Source organism: Archocentrus centrarchus, chromosome 17 (assembly GCF_007364275.1).
Source record: "Archocentrus centrarchus isolate MPI-CPG fArcCen1 chromosome 17, fArcCen1, whole genome shotgun sequence".
In the NCBI taxonomy this organism is placed as follows: Eukaryota; Metazoa; Chordata; class Actinopteri; order Cichliformes; family Cichlidae; genus Archocentrus; species Archocentrus centrarchus.
This window is the reverse complement of record NC_044362.1, coordinates 27,956,712-27,984,267: the sequence shown is the minus strand read 5'-3', so window position 1 is coordinate 27,984,267 and position 27,556 is coordinate 27,956,712. Positions and strand designations below refer to the sequence as shown.

Below are 27,556 nucleotides of genomic sequence, written 5' to 3'. Positions count from 1 at the left end.
GCAGAGTGCGATAATAAAAGGGCAAGCCAAGGAGATTGCCGACTGAAATGTTATTAGTAGCTGATGATGCCGGAGCTGACAGTTGCTCAAACAGCAGGACAAAAGAGAAGCACTCACAGCTTGCATTAGATGATGGAAATCCACTAACTGTCCAGCATGAATCAATCAGAGATGTGTGGAAGGAGAGTCGGGCCCATATCAGAGCCAAGGATGGGTGATTATGACGTGGAGAAGAGGATTGTGTGAGTTTTCTGCACAGTGATTCCATGTGAGAGGAAGAGTGCTTGCAGAGATTGAACTACTTGGTATTTGTGCTTTTTGTCTGTGTGAGCTGTAAGCACCTCTGAGTTTCTTTTAATGCCAAACAGTGAATGAGTGGGGAATATTTTGACATTGACAGGTGCTGGCTGCTTGAGAAATATGTTTTGCTAGTCGCACATCACGCAAGGGTAACAGAGCTGCAATAAGAAGGAAGGGGGGGGGGGCAAAAACTGAACTGCAAATAAGCTCTTGTATCTGTAAGCATCTTGGCAGCAGTGCTTACTGACAGTATTGGCTTTAGGGGTGGTAATGTCAATCCACCATAAACTTCCATTCAGCTGTTTAATACAGCACCGTTCACAGCCGTCGTCTCAGGGCATTTTCCATTATAAGGTAAAGAAACAAAACCCAGCAGTTCCATATGAGTTATGGAGTCAACACTGGGGTAAAAAATTGCAGAAATATACACACAAATATACTAGTGCACATCAAATTTTCATAATTCACAAAGGTAAATTTTTCATATATAATTATATATTTTTTTTTTGTGGTTCTGTTTCCCTCCCCTTACTGCCAGCAGGTCGCAGCAGATGGCTGTGCCTCCCTGAGCCTGGTTCTGGTGGAGGTTTCTTCCTCTTACGAGGGAATTCTTCCTCCCCACTGTTGCCAAGTGCTAGCTCGTAGCTTGTTAGGTTTCTCTCTACTATTGTAGGATCTTGAGTTGACTTGTGATTTGGTGCTGTATAAATTAAATCTAAATTAATTTTGATTATGGCTCATAGCTTATGGAAATCAAAGTATCTCAAAAGTTATTAGATTATTTCCTAAGATCAATCAAGAAAGGACTGACAATACAGAAATGTTCAGCTTCTGAAAAGTAAGTTTATTCATACACTCAATACTTGGTTGAGGCTATTACTATCATCAGTGTGATGTCAGCTTGTGGCTCTGCTGAGATGTTCTTGAAGCCCAGGTTGCTTTGATGGCAGCCTTCAGCGCTTCTGTATTTTATTTGGGGGAGTCCGGTGTTTCTCATCTTCCTCTTCCATGGGTTCTCCATTGGGTTCAGGTCAGGTGACTTGTCTGGCCAATCAAGCACATTATTAATATGATCAGCAAACAGTTTGGTGGTAGTAGTGACAGGTGTTAAGTCCACCTAGAACAGGAACTCTGCATCTCCATAAAGGTTGTCAGCAGATGGAAGCATGCTGTAAAATGCTGTTAGCTGCACTGATTTAGTCCACCAGCACCAGCAGGTGCCATAGTGCCCCAAATAAGACTGCAGAAGTTTCACGCTGGACTTCAAACACCTTGAAATCGGTGCCTCTTCACTCATCCTCCAGACTCTTGGGCCTTGTTTTCCATATGAAATGCAAAGTATTTTATTTTTTTTATCTGAAAAGAGGACTTTGGACCACTGAGCTACAGTCCAGTTCCTTTTCTCCTGAGCCCAGATAAGACTTCTGGTGCAGCAGTGGCTTTAGATACGACCGTTGAAGCTCCTTTCCTAATGATGTCTGTGTGTGTGATGCACTCACACCAGCCTAAATCCACTCCTTGTGAAGTTTTTGAGTCAACTTTTCATGACAATCCTCTCAAGGCTGCGGTCGTCCCTGTTGCTGGTGCAACTTTTCTACCACATTTCTTCCTTCCAGCCAATTTTCCATTAATGTGCTTCTATGCAGCACTCTGCCAACAGCCCTTTCAGAAGCTTACCCTTCTCGTGGAGGACGTAGATCACCACTCGGACAACGGTCAAGTCAGCAGGCTTCAACATGATCGTGGTTACATGCACTGACATCAAGTCGTATTCAATACCCCATGATGTTTATTTTGTAAATTGTTGTTCCTATTAGGGTCAAAAGGGACAATAAAGCAGGGTATGATTGAGAGTGGGCCTAGCTCATGACTGATGGAGTGTCTTTGGTTTCTAAATCAGATCCACCCCTCGCTTGTTATTGGTTTCAAGCCGCAAGATGGCAAAGCTTTGCAGTAAGACTTTACAAACCAAAAGGTGACATCACAATGGCTGGATTTTACATACAGTCTGATGTGCAAAACCAGGCTCAGGGGAGGCGGCCATCTGTCAATACAAACCTCCGCATCTACTTGTTCGGGTGAGGGGGAAACCACAAAGGAGAGCATAACAACAAACATTATGACAAACAGGGAGCAGTTTCAGGGGTCATTAGCTGCAGATTACCAACGGGGACACAAAGTTGATTATATGCAATAGTGGCCTATAAACACAGGTCCACCAGCAGCTTGAGCTTGTAGAAGCATAACTAAGGGATGGTTCTGTTTCAGAGTTTGAAGGTTAATCTTAAAAGCAGAGAGGGTGCTTGTCTCCCAAACTGGGAATTGCTTCCACAGAAGATGGCCCCGATGGCTGGAGGCTCTTCCTCTGAAGTACTCTATTGGGATAATAAGGTATTATGAGGTCTTTAAGATAAGGTGGGGCTTTGCATGTGATAATGGTCCAGAATAAAACGTCTCAACAGATTAGGATTGATTGCCATTAAATCTGCTAAAAAATTAAGTAATATCACGATAGCGATGTAACTGCAGTATCTTTTATACACACACTCTGCACTCTCAGTACAAATTGCGTGGAGGTGGCGAGAGGGCCTCTAATCATAAAGCATCTGTCTAATAAACTTTTCTTTGGACTATGGAGAACCTGCACAGGGAGAACATGCCGAGTCCACACAGAAGCGTCCCGGAGGATTCAAACCCAGAACCTTCTCGCTGTGAGGCAACAGTGCAAACCTCTGCATCACAATGCTGCTCGCTGACTTGACCTGTTTTGTTGCAAATTAATCAAATCTCTCTACTGCTGTTGGATTGATTGCTGTGAAACTGGTTTCATTTCCCCTTAATGATGAACTGTAATCACTTCATTGATAACGCTACTTTTCATCTTGTCAGAATTTAAATTTCCAAACGTGCTTTATGACTGAAACTTGCCAAAAAAAAAAAAAAAAAAAAAAACCTCATTAGCCTCAGCTGCACTTCAATTAGCAAATGTTTCGTTTTGTAATGATGAACATATTAAGCATTATACCTGCCTGCTTACTGGCATGCAGATGTCATCTAGCTAAAGGCACCACTGTGCAGCCTCACAGCTCTTAACATAGACTTGGAAAATTGTGCCGGTTGTGCAGCATCTCGCACAGCATGTGGCATGCTATTGTCAGTGTATTTACATGCAGAGTGGTTTATATTTCCCATACTCGAAAGCTCTTGAGATTGCTGTTTGTTATGCTTTCTCCGCATGCAAGTATGCACGCTGCACGGCTGGTGGTTTGCCTATTATTTGTGCGTGTGGGCCGTGTCCTGTGTCTGCTGAGGGGGAGTTTGAGAAGGACACCATTGTGGCTGAATAATCATGGAAATTCCAAATCCAGATCTGCCTGCATGTTTTGTCTTCTGTTGATCTGTAGCACACTTTCCTCCTGTTTTTATTCACTGCCTTTTCCTTGTGTAAAAATTGAAACGTTTTGCTCCCCCCACCCCCTTCCCCCTGTTTGTGCTTTAAATGTGTCTCCTCTGCTGCATGTACCCAAGTTTTGGGTACATCAGATGCACATATTGAATATCATCATCACAGCACATCTTTAAGGAGGGAGAGAGGGGAAAAAAGTGGAAACAAGCGCTTTGCTGGTGTTTCTAAAATCTGAATTTCAAACAGCAGTTGTCAGCTGTGCTTAGCTTTAAACAGCGAGTTGGAGGGAAGAAGCCCAAATGGGAATCAAACAGGCAGCAGAGTGTGAAATATTGAGAAAGAAAACATGTAATTAATTCAATTGCATATTGTGTATGCTGTATGATGTTGTCCATTGTTGTGAATAACTGAAGGTTGAAGAGGAAAGTGTCTAATTTGTGTTACTGTGTAAAGTGGAGAGGAAGTGTTAAAATCTCCTTGAATTTGTTGTGTTGGGTGTAAGTGCCTCCATGCTGAGACCATTCTCTATTTGTTTCCTTTTTTTTTTTTCCCTGCATGTCTGAATGAGGCTGTTTTTGTCATCTTTCCATGAACGTGTGTGTGTGTGTGTGCGCGTGCCTGTTTAACTGCCCGTGTATTTGTGTCACTGATGTTTACCGAGGGGGGCGGCTGGCACGCACCGAATGCCTGCAGGGCATTGCAGCACAGCGGCCTCCGTCTCCAGCGAGGTCCCAGCCCGTGTTCAAACAGCTGTGCTGTTAGTTCACATCAAGTCACCCGTTCAGGCTGAGACCCGCAGGGGGAGGTTGCTGCAGACCTACCTGCTCACCGCCTCTGTTGAACTGTTTATCCACATGTTAAGAGGCGACTGGAGGCTCTGGGATGTGAGGCATGATTTGAAAGGAGAAAAGATCTCTACTGTTGATGCACATGAAAAGCAAGCTGAAGATGGTGTGTTGAAACTCTCCCTGCTGTGTTCCTCTTTAAACTTTCAGGAAGTGTACCCTAAAGCAGGATTATGGATTACCTCCAAGCGCAGGGGGGAGGAGCGGGGTGAGGGGCATCATAAAAAAAAAAAAAGAAAATGCCAGGTCTCACCTTTCTCTGTCCTTTTGTGTCCCTCTCTCTCCCCCACCCCATTCTCCCACATAAGCTATCTGTCTTGTTCACAATAGCTCTTTCTCCACCCCGAGAACAATGCATTTGTTCTCCTCCACCTCCTCTCCTTCCCTCCATCCCTTTCTATCCCTTCATCCATTTGTTTGGTGTTCTCTGTGACATCTCTGCCATGCCAGGCCACGAGGGAGAACGGGTGGGACAGTCCCTGCCATTGTCCCCGGCCGAACCCACTGCATATCAATAGCGTTTTTCTTGAGCATGAACGCCGAGCGTTGGCCAGTAACCTTTCGGATTTGATGATGTCAGGCCCCCTCTGTTTTGGGCCCTTTATATGATTTCCCTCGTCCTCCGGTCTCCAGCTATAACAGGGTATTAGCTCCTCAACACAAGAGACAGTGCAGAATTGTGCGCACAGTGTGACTCATCAGTGCACTTCATCAGCTCATTTTAACTAATGCGAGTTGCGTTTAACTGTGCCAACAAGTCCTTGAAATTAAACCACAAACAGTGGCATTCTTAATTGTCTTCCAGTGTTTTCCTTTCTGACACGCCATGACAAATCACTGCTGTGGTTAAATTATTTAGATTTAAGCACAAAAACAGGCCTAATTGGGGGGAAAGTTTAGCAGCAATATCTTGTGGTTTCGCAGTGCCCTCAAAGTCAGATTTGTTGACACCCCCCTCCACCCCACCCTTCCTCTGTGGACATTTGGCTCTGTATCAAATCACACTGTGTCATCCTGCGGACAAGGGTCATAATTTCTGCTGGTGCTGGAGATCTGTGTCACTTGAATGTGAACATATGTTGTTTGTGGAAAACTGTCTATTTTTTTTCCCTGGTAGGATCCCTTGACACTCTGGAACAAACACAAGTTGAATGATAACATGTTCGTAAACAACCATGTTTCCTTCAACAAGCTGCTCGCTGTCAGTGAGACTGTGGAGGCGACTGAGCTCGAAATAACACAAATAAATAAAATGCCTCTAAATAAGACTACAACAAGACAACCCCCCCCCCCCCAAAAAAAAAAAAAACTGAATGGTTTTGCAGTTTGTTGCCACAGATCATTACATTCTCTTCATCCCTTGTGACTGATTTTTCTCTAGTTTTGCTTTTCGCTGGTGTCTTTGTCACTGGTGGTAGAATGAGACGGTACCTGCAGCCCACTGAGCTCCTCAAGGATGGCGCTTCCATATCTGTCCACATCCATTGCAAGAAACCACAGTCTGAAGAGTGTGAAGGATATACCAGGAGACAAACCGTTTCACAAGGTGAACTGAACGCTGCTGTAGAGATACATCAGCCTCAGCAGCAGGACCAAAAATCTGCTCCCCTCTGTTGGAGCCCTGCAAAATGACCAGCAGCAGGATAATTGTGCAGGTTTCAGACTAAACCGGATTAGGTACTCTTAGGTACTCTTACTCTTAGGATTAGGTACTCTTAGGACCCTCTTTTCCCTTCGAAGGGAAAAGAGGGTCCAGCAACATGTACCTAATGAAGTGTCCAGAAATCAACAACAGTGCAAGCCAAGTGCAACAAAGGTGACTTTCATCTCAGTTGGTATAACAGCTTCATACTGGAATATACACTGCTCAAAAAATATAAAGGGAACGCTCAAATAACACATCCTAGATCTGAATGAATGAAATATTCTCATTGAATACTTTGTTCTGTACAAAGTTGAATGTGCTGACAACAAAAATCACACAAAAATCATCAATGGAAATCAAATTTATTAACCAATGGAGGCCTGGATTTGGAGTCACACACAAAATTAAAGTGGAAAAACACACTATAGGCTGATCCAACTTTGATGTAATGTCCTTAAAACAAGTCAAAATGAGGCTCAGTATTGTGTGTGGCCTCCACGTGCCTGTATGACCTCCCTACAACGCCTGGGCATGCTCCTGATGAGGTGGTGGATGGTCTCCTGAGGGATCTCCTCCCAGACCTGGACTAAAGCATCCGCCAACTCCTGGACAGTCTGTGGTGCAATGTGACGTTGGTGGATGGAGCGAGGCATGATGTCCCAGATGTGCTCAATCGGATTCAGGTCTGGGGAACGGGCGGGCCAGTCCATAGCTTCAATGCCTTCATCTTGCAGGAACTGCTGACACACTCCAGCCACATGAGATCTAGCATTGTCCTGCATTAGGAGGAACCCAGGGCCAACCGCACCAGCATATGGTCTCACAAGGGGTCAGAGGATCTCATCTCGGTACCTAATGGCAGTCATGCTACCTCTTGCAAGTACATGGAGGGCTGTGCGGCCCTCCAAAGAAATGTGACCCACTGCTAAACCGGTCATGCTGAAGGATGTTGCAGGCAGCAGATCACTCTCCACGGCGTCTCCAGACTCTGTCACGTGTGCTCAGTGTGAACCTGCTTTCATCTGTGAAGAGCACAGGGTGCCAGTGGCAAATTTGTCAATCCTGGTGTTCTCTGGCAATTGCCAAGCATCCTGCACGGTGTTGGGCTGTGAGCACAACCCCTATCTGTGGACGTCGCGCCCTCATACCATCCTCATGGAGTCGGTTTCTAAACGTTTGTGCAGACACATGCACATTTGTGGCCTGCTGGAGGTCATTTTGCAGGACTCTGGCAGTGCTCCTCCTGTTCCTCCTTGCACAAAGGCGGAGGTAGCGGTCCTGCTGCTGGGTTGTTGCCCTCCTACGGCCTCCTCCACGTCTCCTGGTGTACTGGCCTGTCTCCCGGTAGCCTCTGGACACTACGCTGACAGACACAGCAACCCTTCTTGCCACAGCTCGCATTGATGTGCCATCCTGGATGATCTGCACTACCTGAGCCACTTGTGTGGGTTGTAGAGTCCTTCTCATGCTACCACGAGTGTGAAAGCACCACCAACATTCAAAAGTGACCAAAACATCAGCCAGAAAGCATAGGTACTGAGAAGTGGTCTGTGGTCCCTTCCTGCAGAACCACTCCTTTATTGAATGTGTCTTGCTAATTGCCAATAATTTCCACCTGTTGTCTATTCCATTTGCACAACAGCATGTGAAATTGATTGTCAATCAGTGTTGCTTCCTAAGTGGACAGTTTGATTTCACAGAAGTTTGATTTACTTGGAGTTATATTGTGTTGTTTAAGTGTTCCCTTTATTTTTTTGAGCAGTGTATAAGATGTCTCCGGGCGCAGGAGGTGCAGCAAAAGCGATCCCGTGTACCTGTTAATAACTCATATTCACTATGGAGAGTCTGAGTTTCTTGCCCTTTGCTCAAAAGTCTGTACTCACAAAACAGTGGAAAACCATCCTGCTGCTCCCCCCACAATTTTACTGGACATATTTTCAATCTTATCGAGTTTGTTTTTATTAACCACAAACAGTGAAAAATATCAGGCAATAAAGGAGAAAGTTGGCATACTCTCCACAAATTTAAAAAAAAAAAAAAAAAGAACCAGCGTACGTCTGTGAACTTCAAACGATCGCAGCTTCGGCGTGAAATCGCTGTAATCCTTTCCTGTAAAAGACACTCGTGTGCAGAGATTTAAATTCATCTTTATGGTCGTTCTGCTCGCTCATAAATCAAAGATTCTTTTTCTTTTTTGGGTTTTAAATGAAAAACTGTTTTAACCAGTTATGCCTTTTCATCAGTTTAAACTTCTCCTCAGTCTCGCTTTTCAGCTGGTTTTTATGTGTTCACATGTTACAGCGTACTGAATATGATCACAGTCTATAATTTTATCACATGGAATGACTGTCAATATTTTTGGATACAGCTACATATTTGATTTTTTAAATTTTCATCTATTTTACAGTGTAAAACAATGCTGTTTATGTCTGAGTCTTTGCATTGTCTCAGTAAAGCCTCGTCAGGTCGTCACCTCGGATGGTTTCATCATCAGGAGTGATTTTTTTTTTTTACTTAATTTTTTTCTTTGAAATCATTTGTTTTTCTGGGCCAAGTTAATGTTGGTATAGCCCAGCAAATAAAACCCCTTTTCCAATGGCAACAGCAGCTCAGCCGAGTAAACTGAAACAACAGTCCATCATTACATTAAGACATGAAGGTCAGTCAGTTTTGAAAAAGCACCGCAGGTTAGACTCCACATCAGTGCTTCCCTTAGCTCGAGCATCTTAACCCCAGCTGTTAGGTGGCAACTGTGTGAATCAGTCTGTCACAGTCTGGCTGCTGTAAGGAAACCACTGCTGAAGGACATTTAGCAAGGCCAGTAAACTCAGCAAATGGACGTTAGATAGGGGACAAGGTGGAAATCTGGACTTTGGTCTGCTGAGCATGTGTATCTGCATGTGTGCTTCACACCATGAAGGGCAGAGGATGAGTGGTAATGGTGTGTGGGTTTTGGAGAAGGGGGGGGGGGGACTTAGCAGGTGAAACTGCTGGAAATTTATTCAGCATTCAAAGTAACACTGTTTTGAGCAGCAGGGCTACAGCAACATCCTGCAGTGACTCGCCATCCCATCTGGTTTGAGCTCAGTGGGACCATCAAAACAAACCTCCAGGCTCTGCAAGGACTGTTTGACATGGGAGCAGAGTGGTGCAGAGCCGTGCTAGACGAGCTGACTTTCACAATCACCAATCTAAACACTGAAAACCAGCCAGCGAGTGCTCTCCATTTGGGGGAACTCCTTCAGCTGTGGTTTCATTGTACAAACCTGTAGGTCAGCTGGATGCAGTGTGCACTTCGCACGACATGCACGTTGGGGTAATTCCTGATTCTAAACTGGAGACCCCCCTCTGCCCTGCGGACTTATTTGCCCACTTCCTGATTTCTTATTTTTTTGCAAAGTTGTCACACTTAGATGCTTCAGTTAATCAAACAAATTTTAATTTTAGAAAAAGTTAAGCTTTTAAATGATGATTTCAATTAAATCGTATGATTAACTGATGAATCACATTTTTTGGAAAGGTGAATTCAATTTCTCTAGCCACACCCAGGCCTGATTACTACCAGACCTGCTGAATCATTTAAATAGAACCTGCCTGACAAAGTGCAGTAGGCTTACAAAAAAAAAGGGTTACAAAGCCATTTCTAAGTCTTTGGGACTCCAGCAAACCACAGTGAGAGCCATAATCCACAAATGAAGAAAACTCGGAACAGTGGTGAACCTTCCCAGGAGTGGCTGGTGTACCAAAATTACTCCAAAAGCGGATCAACAGTTTATCCAGGAGGTCTAAAATGAACCCAGAACAACATCTAAAGAACTGCAGGTTCTCTTCAAGTCAGTGTTCATGATTCAACAGTAAGAAAGAGACATTGCCAGAAAAAAATCTTGATGATCCCCAAGACTTTGGGGAAGATATTCTGTGGAATTTTGGAACCTTTTGGAAGGTTTGGGCATAAAACTAACACAGCATTTCATGAAAAGAGCATACCAACAGTCAAACATGGTGGTGGTAGTGTGATGATCTGGGACTCCTTTGCTGCTTCAGGACTTGGACGACTTGGAGTAAATGATGGAACCATGAATTCTGCTCTCTACCAGAAAATCCTGAAGGAGAATGTCCGGCCATCGGTTAATGCCTTTTAATGCTTTGGGTTATGCAACAGGACAATGATCCGAAACACGCCAGCAAGTCCCCCTCTCAAAAAACAAAAGAAAACCAAACAGTGTTGAAGGGGCCTTAACCACCGAGCTGCTCTGGTTGTGGTCATTGGAGTGTGATTGTATGTGAATGCTGTATAAAGTGCTCCGAGTGATCAAAAAGTGCTGTATAAGAACCAGCCCGTTTACTTTTTCACACGCAGACACCTGCACAGGTAGGTTTGTATAGTTTTTTCCTCCTAATGAATGAAATCATCATTTTGTATTTACGCGGCTTATCTTTGTCTAATATTGAAATTTGTTTGATGATCTGAAACGTGTGACAAATATGTTTTTAAAAAAAAAATCAGCAAGGTTGCAAATACTTTTTCACAGCAGGTGCTGGTGTTTGAAAAGCTCCGGGTAAAAAAACCTTGCGATGACTGCAGAAAACAAAAGGTGGCTTCACTAAAGAATCTAAACCTGGAAAAATAATCTTTTTCATCTTTGGAAATCCAATTATGTTATGGCATGTGTATAGCATATTGCTATACACTATAAACTAAACAAAACACTCAAAATATCTAAAACCTTTGACCCTCTAAGCAGCTGCAGATGTTGCTCTATGAAATACATTTACCACCGGTTGGAAATAATCACTCTAAATGTCAAAGATTATAAATAAATACATCATTTTTTATTTATTTTTTTGTCATCTAGCGTTTCTTCTCAATCTTTTTTTTTTTTTTAGTCTCTGCATCGTTAACCTGTGTCCTATTAGGAAACCACGTTGGCATAACACGGCTGTATTTATATTTAATTCTGCCTTCTAGCCTCAACTTTTGACAGTTTTCTGGCCAATTGCTTGCCATGGCTCATTTGCCTTATTTGGTTATGGAAATGTTTCGCTTGATTATTCAACCCCTTCAGCGAAACTGTGAGTCGATCCAGTCGCTAACGAGACCGCTTTGTGATGGGTTTATGATGGCAGCGGTTGTTGTTCCCCCACTTCTCTGCGCTTCGCTTTGGCCCACACTGAGATGCTTGTGCTAAAGGGGTTAAGATTGCAGAGCACTCCACTGGATCGCTGTTGACGGTCATTAGTCTTTTGACCTTGGTATGAATCAGTCTCTGTGGTGTGCATCTCTTCTGTCTTTTCCCATCTCGACGGGCAAGAAATCCCCCAGCAGTCCCATCTTAAAGCAGCTCTCCATTCACAGAAAGCCTCCACATTTCGAAAAAGAAATCCCCCTCCTGCACATCTGCCAGCCTGCCTTGTGATCATTGCTGCACTCAGCTGTGACAAACATACTCCACACTGCAGAAAAATTAGACATGGATAGAGATGACAAGTGCCCCTAACATCTACAGCTCGGGATGCTTTCCCAGGCTGTGATTATCTGTGGTCTTTTCAAACTGTGCTTGGTATGTTCCTTTTTTTTCCCTCCCCCTCGTTCCATTGGAAATAATTCGGTGTCAAAGAAAATTAGAAAATCACAAGAAAATATGCTCTGTAAATTTATATGGGTGTCTAATGACATGCCCTCACCAAATACAACTGAGGCCACTGTCTCCACCCGTGAAAACAAGCTTGATGGGTTATACAGGCGGACAGCTGAGAAGGTTTCATTCGCACAGTCGCTGAAGCCTCAGGTACTTTGCGTATTCAGTCATTTCTAATAACACCAATTGATGTGAAGCCTTGTCCACCTCAATATGACTAAAGTGCAGCTGAGGACTTGTGTATAATTTGGGTGGGGGGGGGGGGGGGGGGGGGGGGGGGGGGGTGTTAAAATTGGTCTACAGATCGGAGTTTTCTCCGTGTTCCCCGCTGGTACCCCCCCGCCCCCTCTCCTCTCTGTATAATTTAGCAGCAGATGAGCTCTCCCTCTCCTGCATTAGTGTGCTACATCACTGCCAGCTAAAGGAATGGAGGCCTTCGCTCTATACGTGATACAGTTTCTGCCTGCCAAGCCCAGCCGCTGCCGCTGCCACCATCACTTGGTGCTGACGAGTTTGGGCGCTTGCCACATTCTGCACCTGCCAGACTCATAAAGAATCCCCCTGTTTCTCTGGGGCCTGAAGGCAGGATCTGCAATAATTGTTAAGGATGTCGCGATTTAGACATTCGAGCCAAAGCTTAGACAGTTGATGGCGCCAACAAGTTGGCAGATGGTCCATTTTGTTCAGCTGATCCGTCAGGGGGGTATCTGAGGTGTTAAGATGAACGAGTGGTTGTCACGAGTGGTAAAAATGTATCCCACCGCATCAAACGTGAGAAGAAAAAAAAAAGTCGATCTGACGCTCAGTGCTTTGCTGCTCTCTTGGCTTAGTGCTACCTCGCAAATGAGATCCTTGATTTTTATCCCAGAAAACTTGGATAAGTAGGCTCACTATAATAATGACGTGAAGTGGGTAAAGTGGACGTCCTTGTCAAGTGCCACCTCTTCTCGCTCGTCATATACAAATCCCAAAGAGAGGCAGCAGGACTTGAATCAAGGTTGATATGATTTACACTTCAGTGCTGAGAGTATCTTGTGTGTTTGCTGACGCTGGAGGAGCGCTACTAATTTGTGCGTGTATTCGCCACGACTGTGCCGGCGGCTGAATGAATCCATATTCATGACGGGTGACAAAATGATCGAATGAAACCTCCAGAAATCAGACTTTTATTTCACTCTAGTTCACACCATTGCTTTTCTCGTATTTTCCTCACCCTGCGTCTGTATCTGCCGCTGCCTCCCTCTCAAGTCTGTGCTTCATGTCTTGTCCTCATATCAACCCATCTATATATAGCAGGTCTCTCCCCACACTCCATTGCTGTCTGTGCTACTGGAAAAGTGAGGAGTGGGCGCTGCGATTTCAATGCACAGCTTTGTCTGGGCGGGGGGAGAACGGGAGAGGAAGAAAGCGCCATTGACAGACAGGCAAGCACTAGTCAGGTCCTGTCCACTCTCTCCCCATTGTTTCCAAGTGCGAGACGTCAGCAAATGACAGGAATCTGAAGAGGGGGAGGAATGAGAGAAAAGAGTCGGCGCATTGTTTGGGCGGCCGGGTGAAAGTGCAAGGAGAGGAGAAAGAGGGGTGAGGCATGGTGATGGAGGAGAGGGCCCTGGACTGACCTCGCTGCAGGATCTCCTCTCTCAGTGTAAACAGAGACCAGGCTCCCATCATTCTCCATATTATATCAACATGTGAGCAGTGATCACATACAGAGCAGCCGCGCACGGCCATGATTCCCTGTCACACGCCCCTCGCCTGCACCTACACGCTAAGTGTTAATTAGCATCTCCTGTCAGCTCAGTCACATCAAGGTGAAGGTTTAATGTGACACATTGCATTCATCATTCTCGGTCGCACAGAGTTTGCAAATTCACCCCTAGTTGCCTAATGTTTATCCAATTAATTCACCAGCTTCTGTGCAGCGCAGGTGTCTGTCACCTGCCTTTTTACTGCACTTCAAAAGATAACGTGCTCATTTATTTGAGTGAGCGAAATGGAGAGCGTTGGGGAGGAGGGGTGTGAGGAGGTGAGGAATGGGCCGGGCTGAGGCCTGGACGAGGGGTGTGGTTGGGTATAAACCATGGGACAGTGGGCTTTCTGTTGTTGTCCTGTTTTGAAGCCCTCTGTCCTGGCATCCTGCACCCCATCCACTCGCTTTTCCCTTTCTTTCTCCTCCTTCCACTGACGCTCCCTCCAGACAGGGACTCTTCCTCGACCGACTCCCGTCGGGTCTGCAGCATCAGTCTTTTGGGAGCTCCGTAGAAGCCACAGACCATGCTGACGTTTTTGGCGCTGACGTCGGTTGCCCTCCTGGGAATAGGTAAAAAAAAAAAAAATTAAATAAAAATAACAAAACAACAAAAAAACTAATTAAATTTAAGAGAGAAAATGCATCATCTTTTAAAGTTTTAATTTAATTTTGATGACTTCTCAAAAAAGCTCACACTTAATTTCATCTACTAAAAGTGAAGATGTAGAAATTATCTTTCCACTGATGTGGGGTTGAAGGTTAAATTAGGATATGACTAAGAAGTTTTTGTGTGTGTGTGTTTTATGCTACCTGAAAACTAATGAACTTGATGACAATGAAGAAGGTTTAATAGCTTTGATAGTGAATTAATCTCAGAGTGCACTCTAATACCTCCCTCTGCACTGGATTAACTCTTAACTAAAGCATTTTAATTGATATCTTGGCATTTGCTGTATTGATTTCATCTAAAAGGCCAATAGTACACCTGTAGAGGATACAGGTTCTTTCTGCCTGCATTCCAGTAAATGGGTCAGCACCGTCCAACTGTGTCTCTCCAAGTAGGTGCCTCCAAGCTTGCAAAGTTAAAGAGCAGTAATATTGTGACTTTTTAACTGAGGGTTTTTTGCTCTCGAGGAGGCGGCTTTCTAAACTCCCTCCTGTCAGATGTTTTGTCAGAATTTTAATTAAAAACGTCAAGCGTGATTTCATTGACAAGTTTTGTGGGGGCTGGCTATCACTCAAGGATGTGCACAGTGAAAGCTGTGAACTTTACTCCCTGGGTGCTGAAAACTCTACAGTGCTTAAGGGCATTAGTGTTGATGCAGCAGTGAAAACACTGTGACTCGTGGTGGCACGGTCCCAGTGAAAGTGAACAATACAAATTTGATTTTGTTCAGTACCGAAGCTCTGCAGCTCAGAGGGGCTTCGGTAGTTGTTTGAGATGCTGAATGCATTTTCGAGGGAAGTAAAATATTGATTTTTGCAGCCAAGACTGAATTAACATAGATCATTAAATATTATTCAAGCATAAACCGTGCACACGATTAGGCCAGTGTTATCCATATTAATCGAGAAAATCGCGCCCCCCTTTTGACTTTTAGAGACAACCCAAATATTTACTGAGTGCAAATCTGAATCATCGCAACATCTGACCCCACTAAATGTGCAGTTTGTCAGCGAGTATCTGGATGTGTATGCACATAGCTGGGATTTATTTGATAGATTTTAGGAAGAAAAGTGATCTTCTGCATGTTATCAGAATATATTCAGAAATGCATTCATTGTATTCTAAGGAACAATGCATGTTAGTTTAAAAATATATTTTTATAGAGTTTTTATAGTCACAAATTTGCACTTCTGGACACAGTATGTAGTTAAGATAAGATAAGATAAGATAGTGTTTATTTGTCACATGCACAGTTATACACAGTACAATGCACAGTGAAATGTATTTTGTACCTGCAACCTTATATACACACACATATAAATAAGAAGAATAAAAATAAAAAAAAGTAATTCACACTATACACTATACTCTATATACTATACACTATACACACTTTTTAAATTATGAGTTAAGGCAATATTATATCAAATATATCAAATATATCAAATATTATATCAAAAATCATATGAGATCCCAGAATATCTCATTCGTTTAATGATGGTTGTATGTCTTTATTAACCACTTAAACCGGGTTTGTGTCTCCCAGTACCTGAGCAGTCCCAGGCCATAGTGATTTACACCGGCTGGGAGCGGCACGCTTTGTTGGGCTCTGACGTCCGGCTCTCCTGTTCCTTCTTCTCCTGGCGCTGGACCTCGGAGGACGTCAGCTTCTCCTGGACATACAGGCCTGACGGCTCACGGGACACCATCTCTGTAATGCTCACATTCGCACACATGCACGCACTGCGCACAATATAAAGTTATGTATTTATAGGTCTGCTACCTTGAAAGAAACAAGCAATTCAAGCATAGTCACATCCAGGCTGCACTTCATGAAACTCCAGTGGAACGTCACAGAGCGCAGCATCTATAAACTCACTGTTTCACTGCCCACAACAGTGTTGTTTTCATCTGCAGCACGCAGCTGTTTCAGGAAAACATCTCTTGTCCAGAATCGAATAGCAGACAGCCAAAGATAGCGTCTAGCTTTTGAAATAATGGACCATTTGGCAGCTAAAGAGCCAGATGTAAATCATGAAGGCGGGCTGCAGCAGGAGAGCCTTCCCTCCTTTCTTCTTCATATTTGCATGAATGACATTCTTATGCTGTTTACTCCCACTGTTCTCACATTCAGAAAGTCACATATAAATATTTAGCAAGGAAGTACACACCAACAGAAATTTAGACCTGCCAACAATGTCTACATCTTTTGCCAAAAGTTTTTTTTTGTTTGGTTTTGTTTTCACCATATCTGTGCAACAAGGGAAGAAAATTATTAAGGTGTGTTTTTTTTTTTTTTTTTTTTTGAGGCCATGTGATATGATTTTCCTCAAGAGAAGTTCTTTAATCTCCGGATGTCTTCATTTTAAATGTCTTCCAAAAATTCACCAAGTAATGTGTAGCGCACTAAGGTAGCATGGTTATCCAAAAACAAATCCTGGTTTAATCCAGCAAATCCAGTACTGTGCATATCTAAAATATCATCATCATCAACAGTACTCAGTTTACTCTAACATCTGTACTAACTAAAAGAAATGTTCTCTCCTAATCTCCCCACTCCTCCCACTGCCTCACCTGCCTCCTGCTCTTTAATTTCACTCTCCCTGCCCTTATCATCGTGCCATCTCTCTAATCTCTCTATCTCCCCATTCTGACTGTGCCTCCCTCTGTCCACCTCCCTTAATCTCCTCCTTCTCCTCTACCTCCTTTGTACCTCCCCTCCTCTCTCATTATGTCCTTCCCTCACCTCCTTCGCCTTCATCTGTCTCCCGCAGCGGCCTCACTTTGAAACTAGATTTCTCTCTTTTTTTTTTTTCTCACCTATCTTCAGTCGCTCATTTCTTTCCCTGCCTGGACAGATTTACAGTTTCATATCTCTATCTGTTGTCACGGTGCATTTGTCCCTTTAAAATGTCATACTTGATTTCTGACATGTTAATCATATGAAGGGTCCTTTTCTATTCATGTGGGACTTCACAGGCTTTAAGTCTTTCATTTATAGATGAAACCTTAAAAAACAAATTTTGACCTTGACCTTGTGAAATCTAGAGCATCATCCTGATTGTGCCACTCTGACCATTTAAGCTGATGTTTAATAATCAATATTTGCTGGTGGCACATCATCAGGAAGACAAATCCAGGAAGAACTGGAAGTCAAATGGTGGCAAATGTGGAATAACAACAACAACAACAATAATAATAACAATAACAGCATGGTAAACAGTAGTATCACAGTGATTAGTGAGAGGCTGCTTAATTTAATGCAGTGAAACAGGCGGCTAACACTCCTTAGCTTGCTAACTCTCTCTCTCCAGGGGCTGTGGCAATGGAATAAATCATGAATAGGTTAATTTAATCAACCTACTGTGGTGTTATTGGGAAAGATAAGTTGCTCTAACTAGGGCAACCTAGCAGCCACGAAGTCTACTGGAGGACACTAGCTAACACTGTCAATTAAAGCATCCACAGGCCACTGCTATCAGTGACAGCAGACAGCGGTAATCACTGTACACTTGCTGCTGCAGTAATGGCAGCACACTGAAAGCATTTAATAATTAATAAGTAATAAGCAAAGCAATAGACTCCTCATAGGTTTCACTGGGATTTGGTCCACTGCCTACCATTCCCCCAAACCCCCTCAGTTATCAATTATCCACCACATATTAGTTATAAATGCTGTATATATTTTTAATGCAACAGTGCTTGGCATCACATTTGGTACACCCTTTATGAGCTGCTTCTGAACAGACAATATTATTCTCTGACTCTTGTGTAATGCTAATTTCAGAGCTGTAGCCTGTTTTTTTTTTTTTTTCTAATGCTCCATGAGTGCCCCCCTGACAGGTTCTTAGTGCATCTCTATTTAAAAAGAAAAAAAAAAAAACTGCACACAAATGGCAGCAAAATTTGGCTGTTTTAGGACCTCTCAGGTTTGATGCCCTGCTCTACTTATTAAAGATTAAAATGCAGCATTGCTGAGTGATTTCTTAGGCTTAAACAGTACAATGTCTTGTCTGTCCTTTATAGATCTTCCACTACACTCGTGGTGTGCCCTATCTTGACAACAAGGGCCCATTTAAAGACAGACTGGAGTTTGTGGGGAACCCGGGTCGCCGTGACGGATCCATCCTGATCAAAAACCTGGATCTCAGTGACAATGGCACCTTCACTTGTGACGCCAAGAACCCCCCTGACATAGTGGGCCGGCCCTCCAGTGTCCGACTGCTGGTGTTTGAGAATGGTGAGATGGAACGGGAGTCCTGTGGAGGGGAGGGGGGGGGGTTGTCTGCTTGTCTTACATCTGCGTCTTTCCCTTTCCATCCCATTTGGCATATTTCAGTGATTTTTTTTTTCCACTGAAAGTCAATTGTTCTCAATCATTCTAATCGTTTGAAACTCTGAAATTAATCTCAGTTCACACTGTTCGTCAGACTCAAGCGACTCAACCACTCGTTGCATTGTCTCATTTAGAATTCTTCGCACCTCCCGTTAAATGAAATCAATTACAATTTTATCTCTTTCTCTATTTGAGATTGCTATCACTGCCTCCCTTTTACTTCTCCTCTCCCCCTCCCTCTCATCTTCTCCTCCCATTTCTCTCCTCCATCTCCTTTGCCATCGTCTTCCACTGTCTCCCTCACCTTCTCTCTCCATGACTCTCTCTCTGATCTCACCTTTATTCTACCTTATCTCTCTGTCGCTTCATCTTCTTCTCTACCTCCACTGTGCTGGTATCTTTAATCTTTCATTCAACCTTTATTTTATCTTTTGCTTTCCTTTTCTTTGCTGCTTTCATCTCTTATTCACTTTCCTCTTAGCTTTGTTTACCCTTTCCTCTCCTACCAATTTCCTCCCACAAATGACAGCATTTTTTTTCTCTCTTCTTAACTGTTTTTTTTCATTCACACCTTACATTTTTTCTTATGAACACTCCCAACTTCAACCTGCCACTTGCTTTCACTGTCACCCTTCCATCTTTGTCCTTTTTTGACATCTCCTCATCTGCTTTTTCCTCTCCTCCACTCTCATAGTGCCCATCCAGGCTGGCGTAATCACAGGAGCCATCATCGGGGTGGTCCTGGGCCTGCTGGTGCTCATTGTGGTCATCTACTACCTGATGAGGTTCCTGGTGGCACGCCGAGTCTTCAGCCTCAGTGTCAGGTCAGTGTCAGGCCTGTGGCCGGCGGCTCTCTGCCAGTCGGGTTTCTGCCAGGGACTGGAGCTGAAGCCGGAGCCCATCCCTGGCATGGACACCTGTGTGGCCAAGCTGGCATAGCTGCTGTGCCATGGTTTGATTTGGTTAGGTGTGCAAGGTTTAAAATTGAAGTTAGTCAGCTGTAAAGAGAGAGAGATAATGATCTCTCGATTTAGATTTAATCTAAAAACAGTACTACATAGGTCCAAAGCAAGATGATTAAAAGTAGTGAAGGATTCTGAGTGGATTATCCACTAGATCATGAAGATGACAGATTCATCATCTTGCTTATACCCTTCCAATCTTCCAGTCTTATGAGATTTTAACACATCTAGCACCTGGGGGCTGTGCTTGAGACAGGGCCAGTAGATTAAGTTGATGTTCTTTATGATAGCTGCCAGGCAATGCAGCCCTGTGACCACTGGAGGGAGAGATAGATTCGACATCCTGACATTGTCTTTCTTTTGTCCCCTCCAGCAAACATGGCAAGAAAAAGAAAGAGGGTTCACAGCAGAGACAGGCAAGTTTCCCCTTCTACTTATTCCATACACCTCTCTTCTTCCTCCTCCTCCTCTTCTTTCTCTGCCCCCCCCCCCCCCCCCCCCCCCCCCCCCCCCACACACACACACACACCATCACACCATCACATAAGCACATCCAGCCGACGACACCACAAGCAACAGATTGGTTTGCTGTCACATTCAGACACTAATAGTAAAATGATGTGCTTTTGGAGAGGTTACAATGGCATTCAGTGTTTGAGTATTTGGGCTCAGGAAACATGTTGTCAGAGGGAATATTCATCTCCTCTGTTGCAGTTCAGCCACACAATAGCACACATCCAACATGACAGTGCATAACGGCACAGTTTCCTAATCGCATTCCCCCAATGCCAGTCCAAGCAGCTCGAGTATGCCCTCACACTCAGCCGGCTCCTCCTCTTAGCAACGTATCAACAACAAAATAACATGTCATTCAAACCCGGCCCTGCTAACACTAATAACAGTGTTCAAGCTGTTAAAATTCTTGTGCCGTCTCAGCGTTCGTGGTGCTTTAAAGCCCACACCTTCCCACCTCTCTTTCTCGTGGTCCTCACCACTTCTTCAGCTCATTGGGGGGGGGGGGGGACCTAACAGTATGGAGCCAGTAAACAGCCATGGGGCAAAAAAAAAAAAATCAAACCAGTTACTGTGAAATGGCTGAGGCCAGGTTATGGCACTAATGCTATTGGTGTACTGAATGGGACTATGATTTGCTCGCAGTGGGGAAATGGATGGGAGCTGCTGATTTTGCTCACTGGGAGTCAAATGAAAATCACGGGGCCTATTATGGTCTGGGCTGTTATCAGTGGTTTTACGCTGCTGCACGCCAAGGATTTGGGGTATTTTTTTTCCCCTTCTGTTCCTCGTGGGAGTGTGATAGCCTCAAGAGGTGGATTAATCAGACATTTTGGTGGCTTGTATTCTTTTGTGAATACAAGCCACCAGGGCAAGTTCTGTTTGATTACTCTGTGGTAATGTGGGGGCTGGAGGGTTGTAATCGACTGTATGCTTTGCATGCTGATAATAAAAAAAAAAAAAAAAATGGGGAGAAGTCAAGGGATTTGAGTTCAAGGCGTTTTCAACAATCAAGACTCGGCTTTGAAATGAGAGACGTGTAAAGATATCCGAGGCAGGAGATCAAAGGTGTTATTGTCACAGCGAGTCGTTTAGCCACAGGTAGAAGCGAAGTGTAAAGTGGTGGCGGGCTTAGTAGTGCGCCAGCCTGCCCCTGTAGCGTAAACCTAGAGGGCGACACCGGCAAGGACCAGCACTTCCTCCTACCTTAAACAAGTGCGCTCATTCTCATCTCCCCGGAGCCCCGCTTCCTCCCTCTGTCTTCTTCTTTCCTTTCTACTGTCATATGATTGTCAGGTTATTCTTGAGCTGCAGTCAGTTGCTCTCAAGTGCCTGAGGCGGATGACAGTGCATATATGAATAAATAACTCGCCGCCAAAAGGACACTGAAATATTTGACAACGTTGTCATTTGCAGTTACTCTCCTGCAAGTCTCTGCTTGGAAGAAAAATATACAGCAAAAACAGCTTTTCCATCTGAGCTCACTCTCCAGTATTTTTTATTGTTATTTATTTATTTTTTCCCCCCTGTGAGCTGATTCTGGTCTTGGAGCTGCACCACATAGAGAGGACTCGTGGGATTTTACAGTGTGGTCATAAGTGGCTGTTTGATCAAATAGCCCTTATTAGGAGGCTCTGCTGACACAACACAATTTTGTATCAGCATCGCCATCTTTGCTGCTTTTCTGTTTGCTAGGCTTGCACTACAAATCTCCAAGAGGCTTTTGGTGAGGAAGTGAACGGGGGGGGTGAGCGAGACAGAGAGACAAAGGAACCCTGTGGTGTCCGCTACTCCCCATTAGGTGGAGTTGTGGAAGAGGACTTTACCCCGCAGCCACACACATATGAAAGCTCACCGGAATGAACACACATACACACGCTGTACTGGAATGATAATTGAGTGCACTCAGTATCGATCTGAGCAAACACACACCCACACACACACACACACACACACACACACACACACACACACAACCCACCCATTGTTTTCTCCATTCCCCAGTTGCCTCACTTCACTCCACTCCACTCCCTCCCTTGCACTCTCGCTCTCTCTCTCTCTCTCATTCAGATTCCTTTTATCCGGTCCCCTGTCTCCCACTCTTCAGTCGCATCTTCCTCTCCTCTCCTTCCTCTCCATGCCTTTGACTACCTTGCTGACCATGAGAAGCATCTATCTGTTATTCCTCCTTTCCACTTTCTTTTGTTTTGTTTTTTTAACTCCCTCTCTCTCTGTCGATCGCCTCCTCACCCTCCTCTCCATCCCCGTCGCCCCCTTCCTCACTCCCGTTCCAGTTTCTTTCCTCTCCCTCCTCAGGTATTCTGGGTTCTGATCAGCTTTGGTTCCAGACAGAAAATCACTACCTCTCGCTCTTCATCTACCTCTCAATCTCCCTCCTCACCTGTCACCTTCTCTTTTTAGTATGCAGCACGGGACGCAGCCACTTACCTGCCTATCTACCTCCCCGCCAGTCCCTCCTATTTTGCCACTGTACCCACATTTCCTTTGAAGTGTGTGCAGCCCCTGTAACGAGGGTCGTGCTGCGTTCTGCATAAGCAGGCTGGAGTGTGTTTACGAAGCAGGCCTGTCGTTAGCGTGGGTGCTATGGAAAACATTGCAGCACAAAACTTGAGCCTATCATGGGATGCATAATGGTAAACAATACAGTGATGTATGAGAGAATGTAAGCATGATTGAGGATAATGACACCAGACGGCCCTTGCAGCTTCCCTGTCGAGTTGGTTGCACTGTATGTCTCAACTGCCGTCTGCGTGTGCTGCTTTTGCAGAGTAGAAAATAAAGAAGATAAATTTTCAAATGCAATCAGTGGGGTATTATTACTGGAAGCTTCAGTGGGTAGAAACCGCATCTAGTGTGCTCTCCACTGTTGACTAACCTCACATATTAGAGGAGACATATTTCACTCTCAAAGCCTCATATCCGGCATGCATTCCCTCTACACTCTGTTCTCTGCAACACAACAACGCTGTACTGACCTGTGGTTCAAAAGGAATGGCATGCTAAAAACCATTACATATGAGCAAAGTTTTATTTTATTAGGCTCCATAAGAGCATTATCATGCGCTTGTGATAGTTTTCAATAGGTTAACTCGGGGGTTAATGCACTGGAATACAGTTATTGTAAAGTTAAGTGTTGCCTTGACCTTATCTCCACTTGGTCAAGTCCTTCCTCCTGGATTTGTTATGCCTAAATGAAGCAACACTTCACTTCATTTTCCCTCTCTCCTCCTCCTCCTCCTCCTTTTATAGATTTCTTCTAGGAGACTTTTTGGACAATGCACAATTTACAGAATGACTGCCAGTAAACTGGTTAAGTTAAGGGTTAGATTGCATTTTAGCTGCGTATCAACCAAGCATATTCTCTAGAAATACTTGTAAAAATCAAGTGCTGTGCCTACTTCTCAGTTCTTCTGTTATGATGTATAATGTTAACTTAGCCTTAACCCATATCCTCAGCGGATTACCCAGAGGCCTGGTGGATGTTAACAGATTAAGCAGGTCTTTCCCCAACCACAGCTACAGGAAAACAGCGTTGAAGATTTATAACAAGTATTCCCCTGCACACTTTAGTTATTATTTATTCAGCAGCTCAGTTAGATACTTCACAAATATTAAATTTTTCTGTTGCCACTCTGACCCTGGAATTGCCCTTTCTAAATGTGATGGGACACTGTGCCTCAAAGTGCAGCTACCCTGGAAATGATTTAATTTTTCTGTTTTGAGTGTTACTATAAAAGTTTAAAATATGTTCCAGACACCTGGAATGCATGAATCTGCTGATTTGGTGGATACATTAAATGTGTCAGGGTTTTCAACCAGCCCAAAGTTTGGATGAACATGTTCCATATTTAACAAGCTAACTCCCAAGAGGTGCATTTTCTTTTCAAGAGGGTCATGCAAAACCTATTACATTTTCACTATTTATGCATTTGGACAGTTTATGCACAAAAAATACTAGAAAGGAAGAAAGAAAGAATTAGTGTTCAAATGACTACACTGCATTGTGTTGAAGGTCTTCACTACACAGTGAAATTTAGTCACAGGAACAGCGTTTAACCCAGATGAAAACATTTTCCAGCTAAATTTGAGACATTTGTAAACATTTCCTTGAAGGGGGCAGCTGTGGCTCAGAAGGAGAAATAGCAGGTCGTCCACTAATGAGAAGGTTGGTGGTTTAATCGCTGGCTCCTCCGGTCGACATGTAAAAGCGTCCTTGGGCGAGATATTCTGAAACCCAGAAACTGCACCCGATGTGTCATCTGTGCGTGAGTGTGTTTGATAGGTGAAAGTAAAAGGGCTTTATGTATAGTATAAAAAGCACTGCGTGAATGTGTGGGTGTGAATGGGTGAATGTGGCTTGCAGAGTAAAGTGCTTTGAGTGGACAATAAGACAGGGAAACTATTTTTTACCCAGACAAGGATGACACAGAGCTAATTTTTTATAAATCAAGGCCAAATTTAAAGACACTGGATATGTAAAAAAAAAGAATTCAAGGGCAATATTTGGTCAATAGCCAATTAAAATCTAGTGTGTGTGTGTGTGTGTGTGTGTTTGTGTGTGTGTTATTGATCAATTGTCACTCAGTTGTCACAGGTGTATGGAGCCTACCTGCCACTGGGCCCCATCCTAACGCATGGTTACCTGTTTTGTCACCCCCTTACAGCTCTGGACACCGCCCCCCCTCACTTGCTACCCCCTCCCCTAAAAGGACTGTCTCTCTTTACCTCCTCACCCTCCTCCTCCACCTAAATGTGTTTTTTTCTCTCCTCTTCACAGCTCCACCCATCCTGCTAACCCCATCTTTCATCTTCTCACCTCTTTAACACACCTGTGTTACCCCTCTTTCCTCCTCCCTCTCCTCTTCTCTCTCTTCTTCCTCACACTCCTTTCCTCCTGAAGTGACTCTCCTCCCCTGTTCTCCCCCCAATTCCCCTCTCCCTCCTCCCCCCACAGGGCCCCGTGCCTCCCGCCGACCCCTCCAAGGTGAAGGCGGCCACCTCGGAAAAGAAGAAGCAGGAGTCACGCAAGGATAAGAAATAGGATACGGGGAGGGGCTGGGGCGGGTTTGCTGACCGGCTGCTCCAGCCCGTACGCCAGGCGGTGGGGAAGGCCCAGCCCAAGCAGCAGCAGCAGCAGCAGCAGCGAACCATAGTCAGAAAATCAGAGAGGGTGGGGGGAGGAGGGGAGGAGGGCTCGGGTCGGGTACTGATGACCATCGAGCTGGAGCTGACCCGCAAAAACGGTGAGGAGGGGCCGAGCGGTGAGGGAGGGACGCAGAGGTCCAAACCGCTTGGCTTCCTCTCCAACCTCGCCAATCAGCTCACCTTCAAATGATAGACCACTAGGGAGGTGGCGGGAGGGGTGGGGGGGTGGGAGACCATTGAAGATAATAGAGTGGGAAGTCTATTAAAAAAAACCCCACAAACCTGCTTTACACCCACAATGCCAACCTGAGACCCCGAATTAAATGAGTCAAATCATAACTGCTCCTGTCACAGGCTGATGATTGTAAACGCAGCTATATTGGCTGAGATCTTAGATGTCGTGATAATCTCTTACAGCAGCCGGCACCCCGAGTACTTTTGTCAGGTCATAAGATATGCCATTTGAAGCGAGACCCTAAGACGACTTGGTTTGATAACAAAATCTAAAAAGCTGCTACCTGGGTTTTGCCTTTCTGGTTCCTTTCATTGTGATCCTATCCACCGGAAAAAAGCTTTCTCCAAGTGCGTCCGATACGCATCACGAACCCCTGGCTGCGGGGACAAGCCAATTTGCTTTTTTCAGAGGCGACATGTCAAACTCCAACTTTCTCACCTCGCACTGATCTTCTTCCTTTTCCCTCTCCTATTCCATTTCTTCCTCCTTTCACTGTAAATTTCCTGACTTTCTTGTTAATTCAAATTACAGAAATGATTTATATGCTAACTGTTCTATCCTGTTTCTCTTTCTCTCTCTCTCTCTCTCATCTCCCTTCCCTCTTTTCTTCCTCCTGTAGATAAAGGTCTGACTTCTCCATGACTGCCTCCACTCCTCTAGTCTGCTCCCTCCTTTTCCGCCCAGCCTGATGCAACCCCCATTATTTTCCATTATCTCTACTCTTTCAAGGCAGCACTGGCTGTAAGAATAGTCCTACTATATCAGTGGCAATAGTGTCAAATAATTTTTACAACGCCTCATCGGAGATCCTGTATGCGCTCATTGGGCAAACTGTAAAACTGTTTAAGGCCTAACTACTCACATAACTTCCTTAAGAGGAACCTGAAAGACGTCCTCTCATGTTTAGAGTCCCCTGAATCTCCCCCCCTTAATGTTTACGACTCAATCACACACACACACACACACACACACACACACACACACACACACACACTAAGCGGAGCTGCGAGTGCACTCTGGACTTCAGACAGAGAAAAAGAGAGACAGAGAGGGACAGCAGAATGATAGTGGGAGCGAAATATGATTCCTGCTCTCAGCCGGCGCAGATAGAGGTTCAAGCCCTCGAGCTCGGGGTGATTCAATCCTCTCACATTTGAGCTAATGGAGGTTGTCGCTGTGTCCCTGCCCTGGCTAAAGGGGGCTATTTCTGGCCCTATAAGAGCGTACGGGCTTACTGTAACAGCTGCACATTTTTCGGCCGGGGGGGGGGGAGAAGCAAGCAGAGCGGGTGGCGGGGGGGGGCTGCCGTGCTGTTTGTGCCTAAGTGCATGAGGCGGTTTGCTGTTGACTCGACGGCCGGGGACTGACAACCTGGAATGACGTCACGGCCCCCGAGGGCTGGCGAACGCTCTCACGAGTCTGACAAAAGGGCTTACCAGGAAGAGGTGCAGCTTCAGAGTTATTTTAGGTCCAGTTAATCCGCTTGCATGTTTCTCTTCGCCAACCCAGGTCTAATTATTTTAGCGTGTGCTGGTAACAAGATATCTCTCTCTACATCTCCCTCACTGCCTCCTCTGCGGTCTTCTCTCCCTCTGTTATTCGCTCTTCATCTCTGCCCCCCCCCCCCACATCTTGGGAATCATCTCCTCTCTCTAAACTCCCTGTTTCGTTCTCTCTGTCCTTTACGTCTTTGCCTTCCTTTATCTCTTCCTCTTCCTGCCGGTTAGTGAGTCTGCACTGCATTATTCCCCCACAGAAAAGGCCTATACACAATCCACTCCACTCTTTAAGCCTCTCCTTATCTGACTGCCAGGCCTACAGCTCAATGCTCTGCTCCTCTCTCTTCTGTCCTTCCTCCTCTTCCTTCTTCTCTTTTCTAAACTCGGTGATGGGCATCTCCCCCCCCCTCCCTTCGTCTTCACCAATGATCGACCAACGCCCTCTCGTTTGCCCTTCAAGCGCCACCCTCCCCTGGGGCATACCCCCTTGCCAGCCCTTCTTCTCCTCCAGCCCTTTACAGTCTTTTTTTCTGCTGGTTCAAAAAGCCAAAAGGCTCTCCTCTGCCCACTACTTCCAGAGGAAAGAAACGGAT

The 27,556-nt window shown here is 44.7% G+C and overlaps 1 protein-coding gene across 1 annotated transcript; it reads left to right on the top strand.

Moving 5' to 3' along the window:
* Nucleotides 1-13,939: 13,939 nt before the first annotated feature.
* Nucleotides 13,940-26,113, top strand: mpz (myelin protein zero). Its single transcript, XM_030751500.1, has 6 exons — nt 13,940-14,155; nt 15,799-15,965; nt 18,279-18,492; nt 19,283-19,412; nt 19,924-19,966; nt 26,084-26,113. Exons 1-6 carry the CDS (start codon nt 14,110-14,112, stop codon nt 26,093-26,095), a joined length of 612 nt encoding a protein of 203 aa, XP_030607360.1. The 5' UTR covers nt 13,940-14,109; the 3' UTR covers nt 26,096-26,113.
* Nucleotides 26,114-27,556: the final 1,443 nt, after the last annotated feature.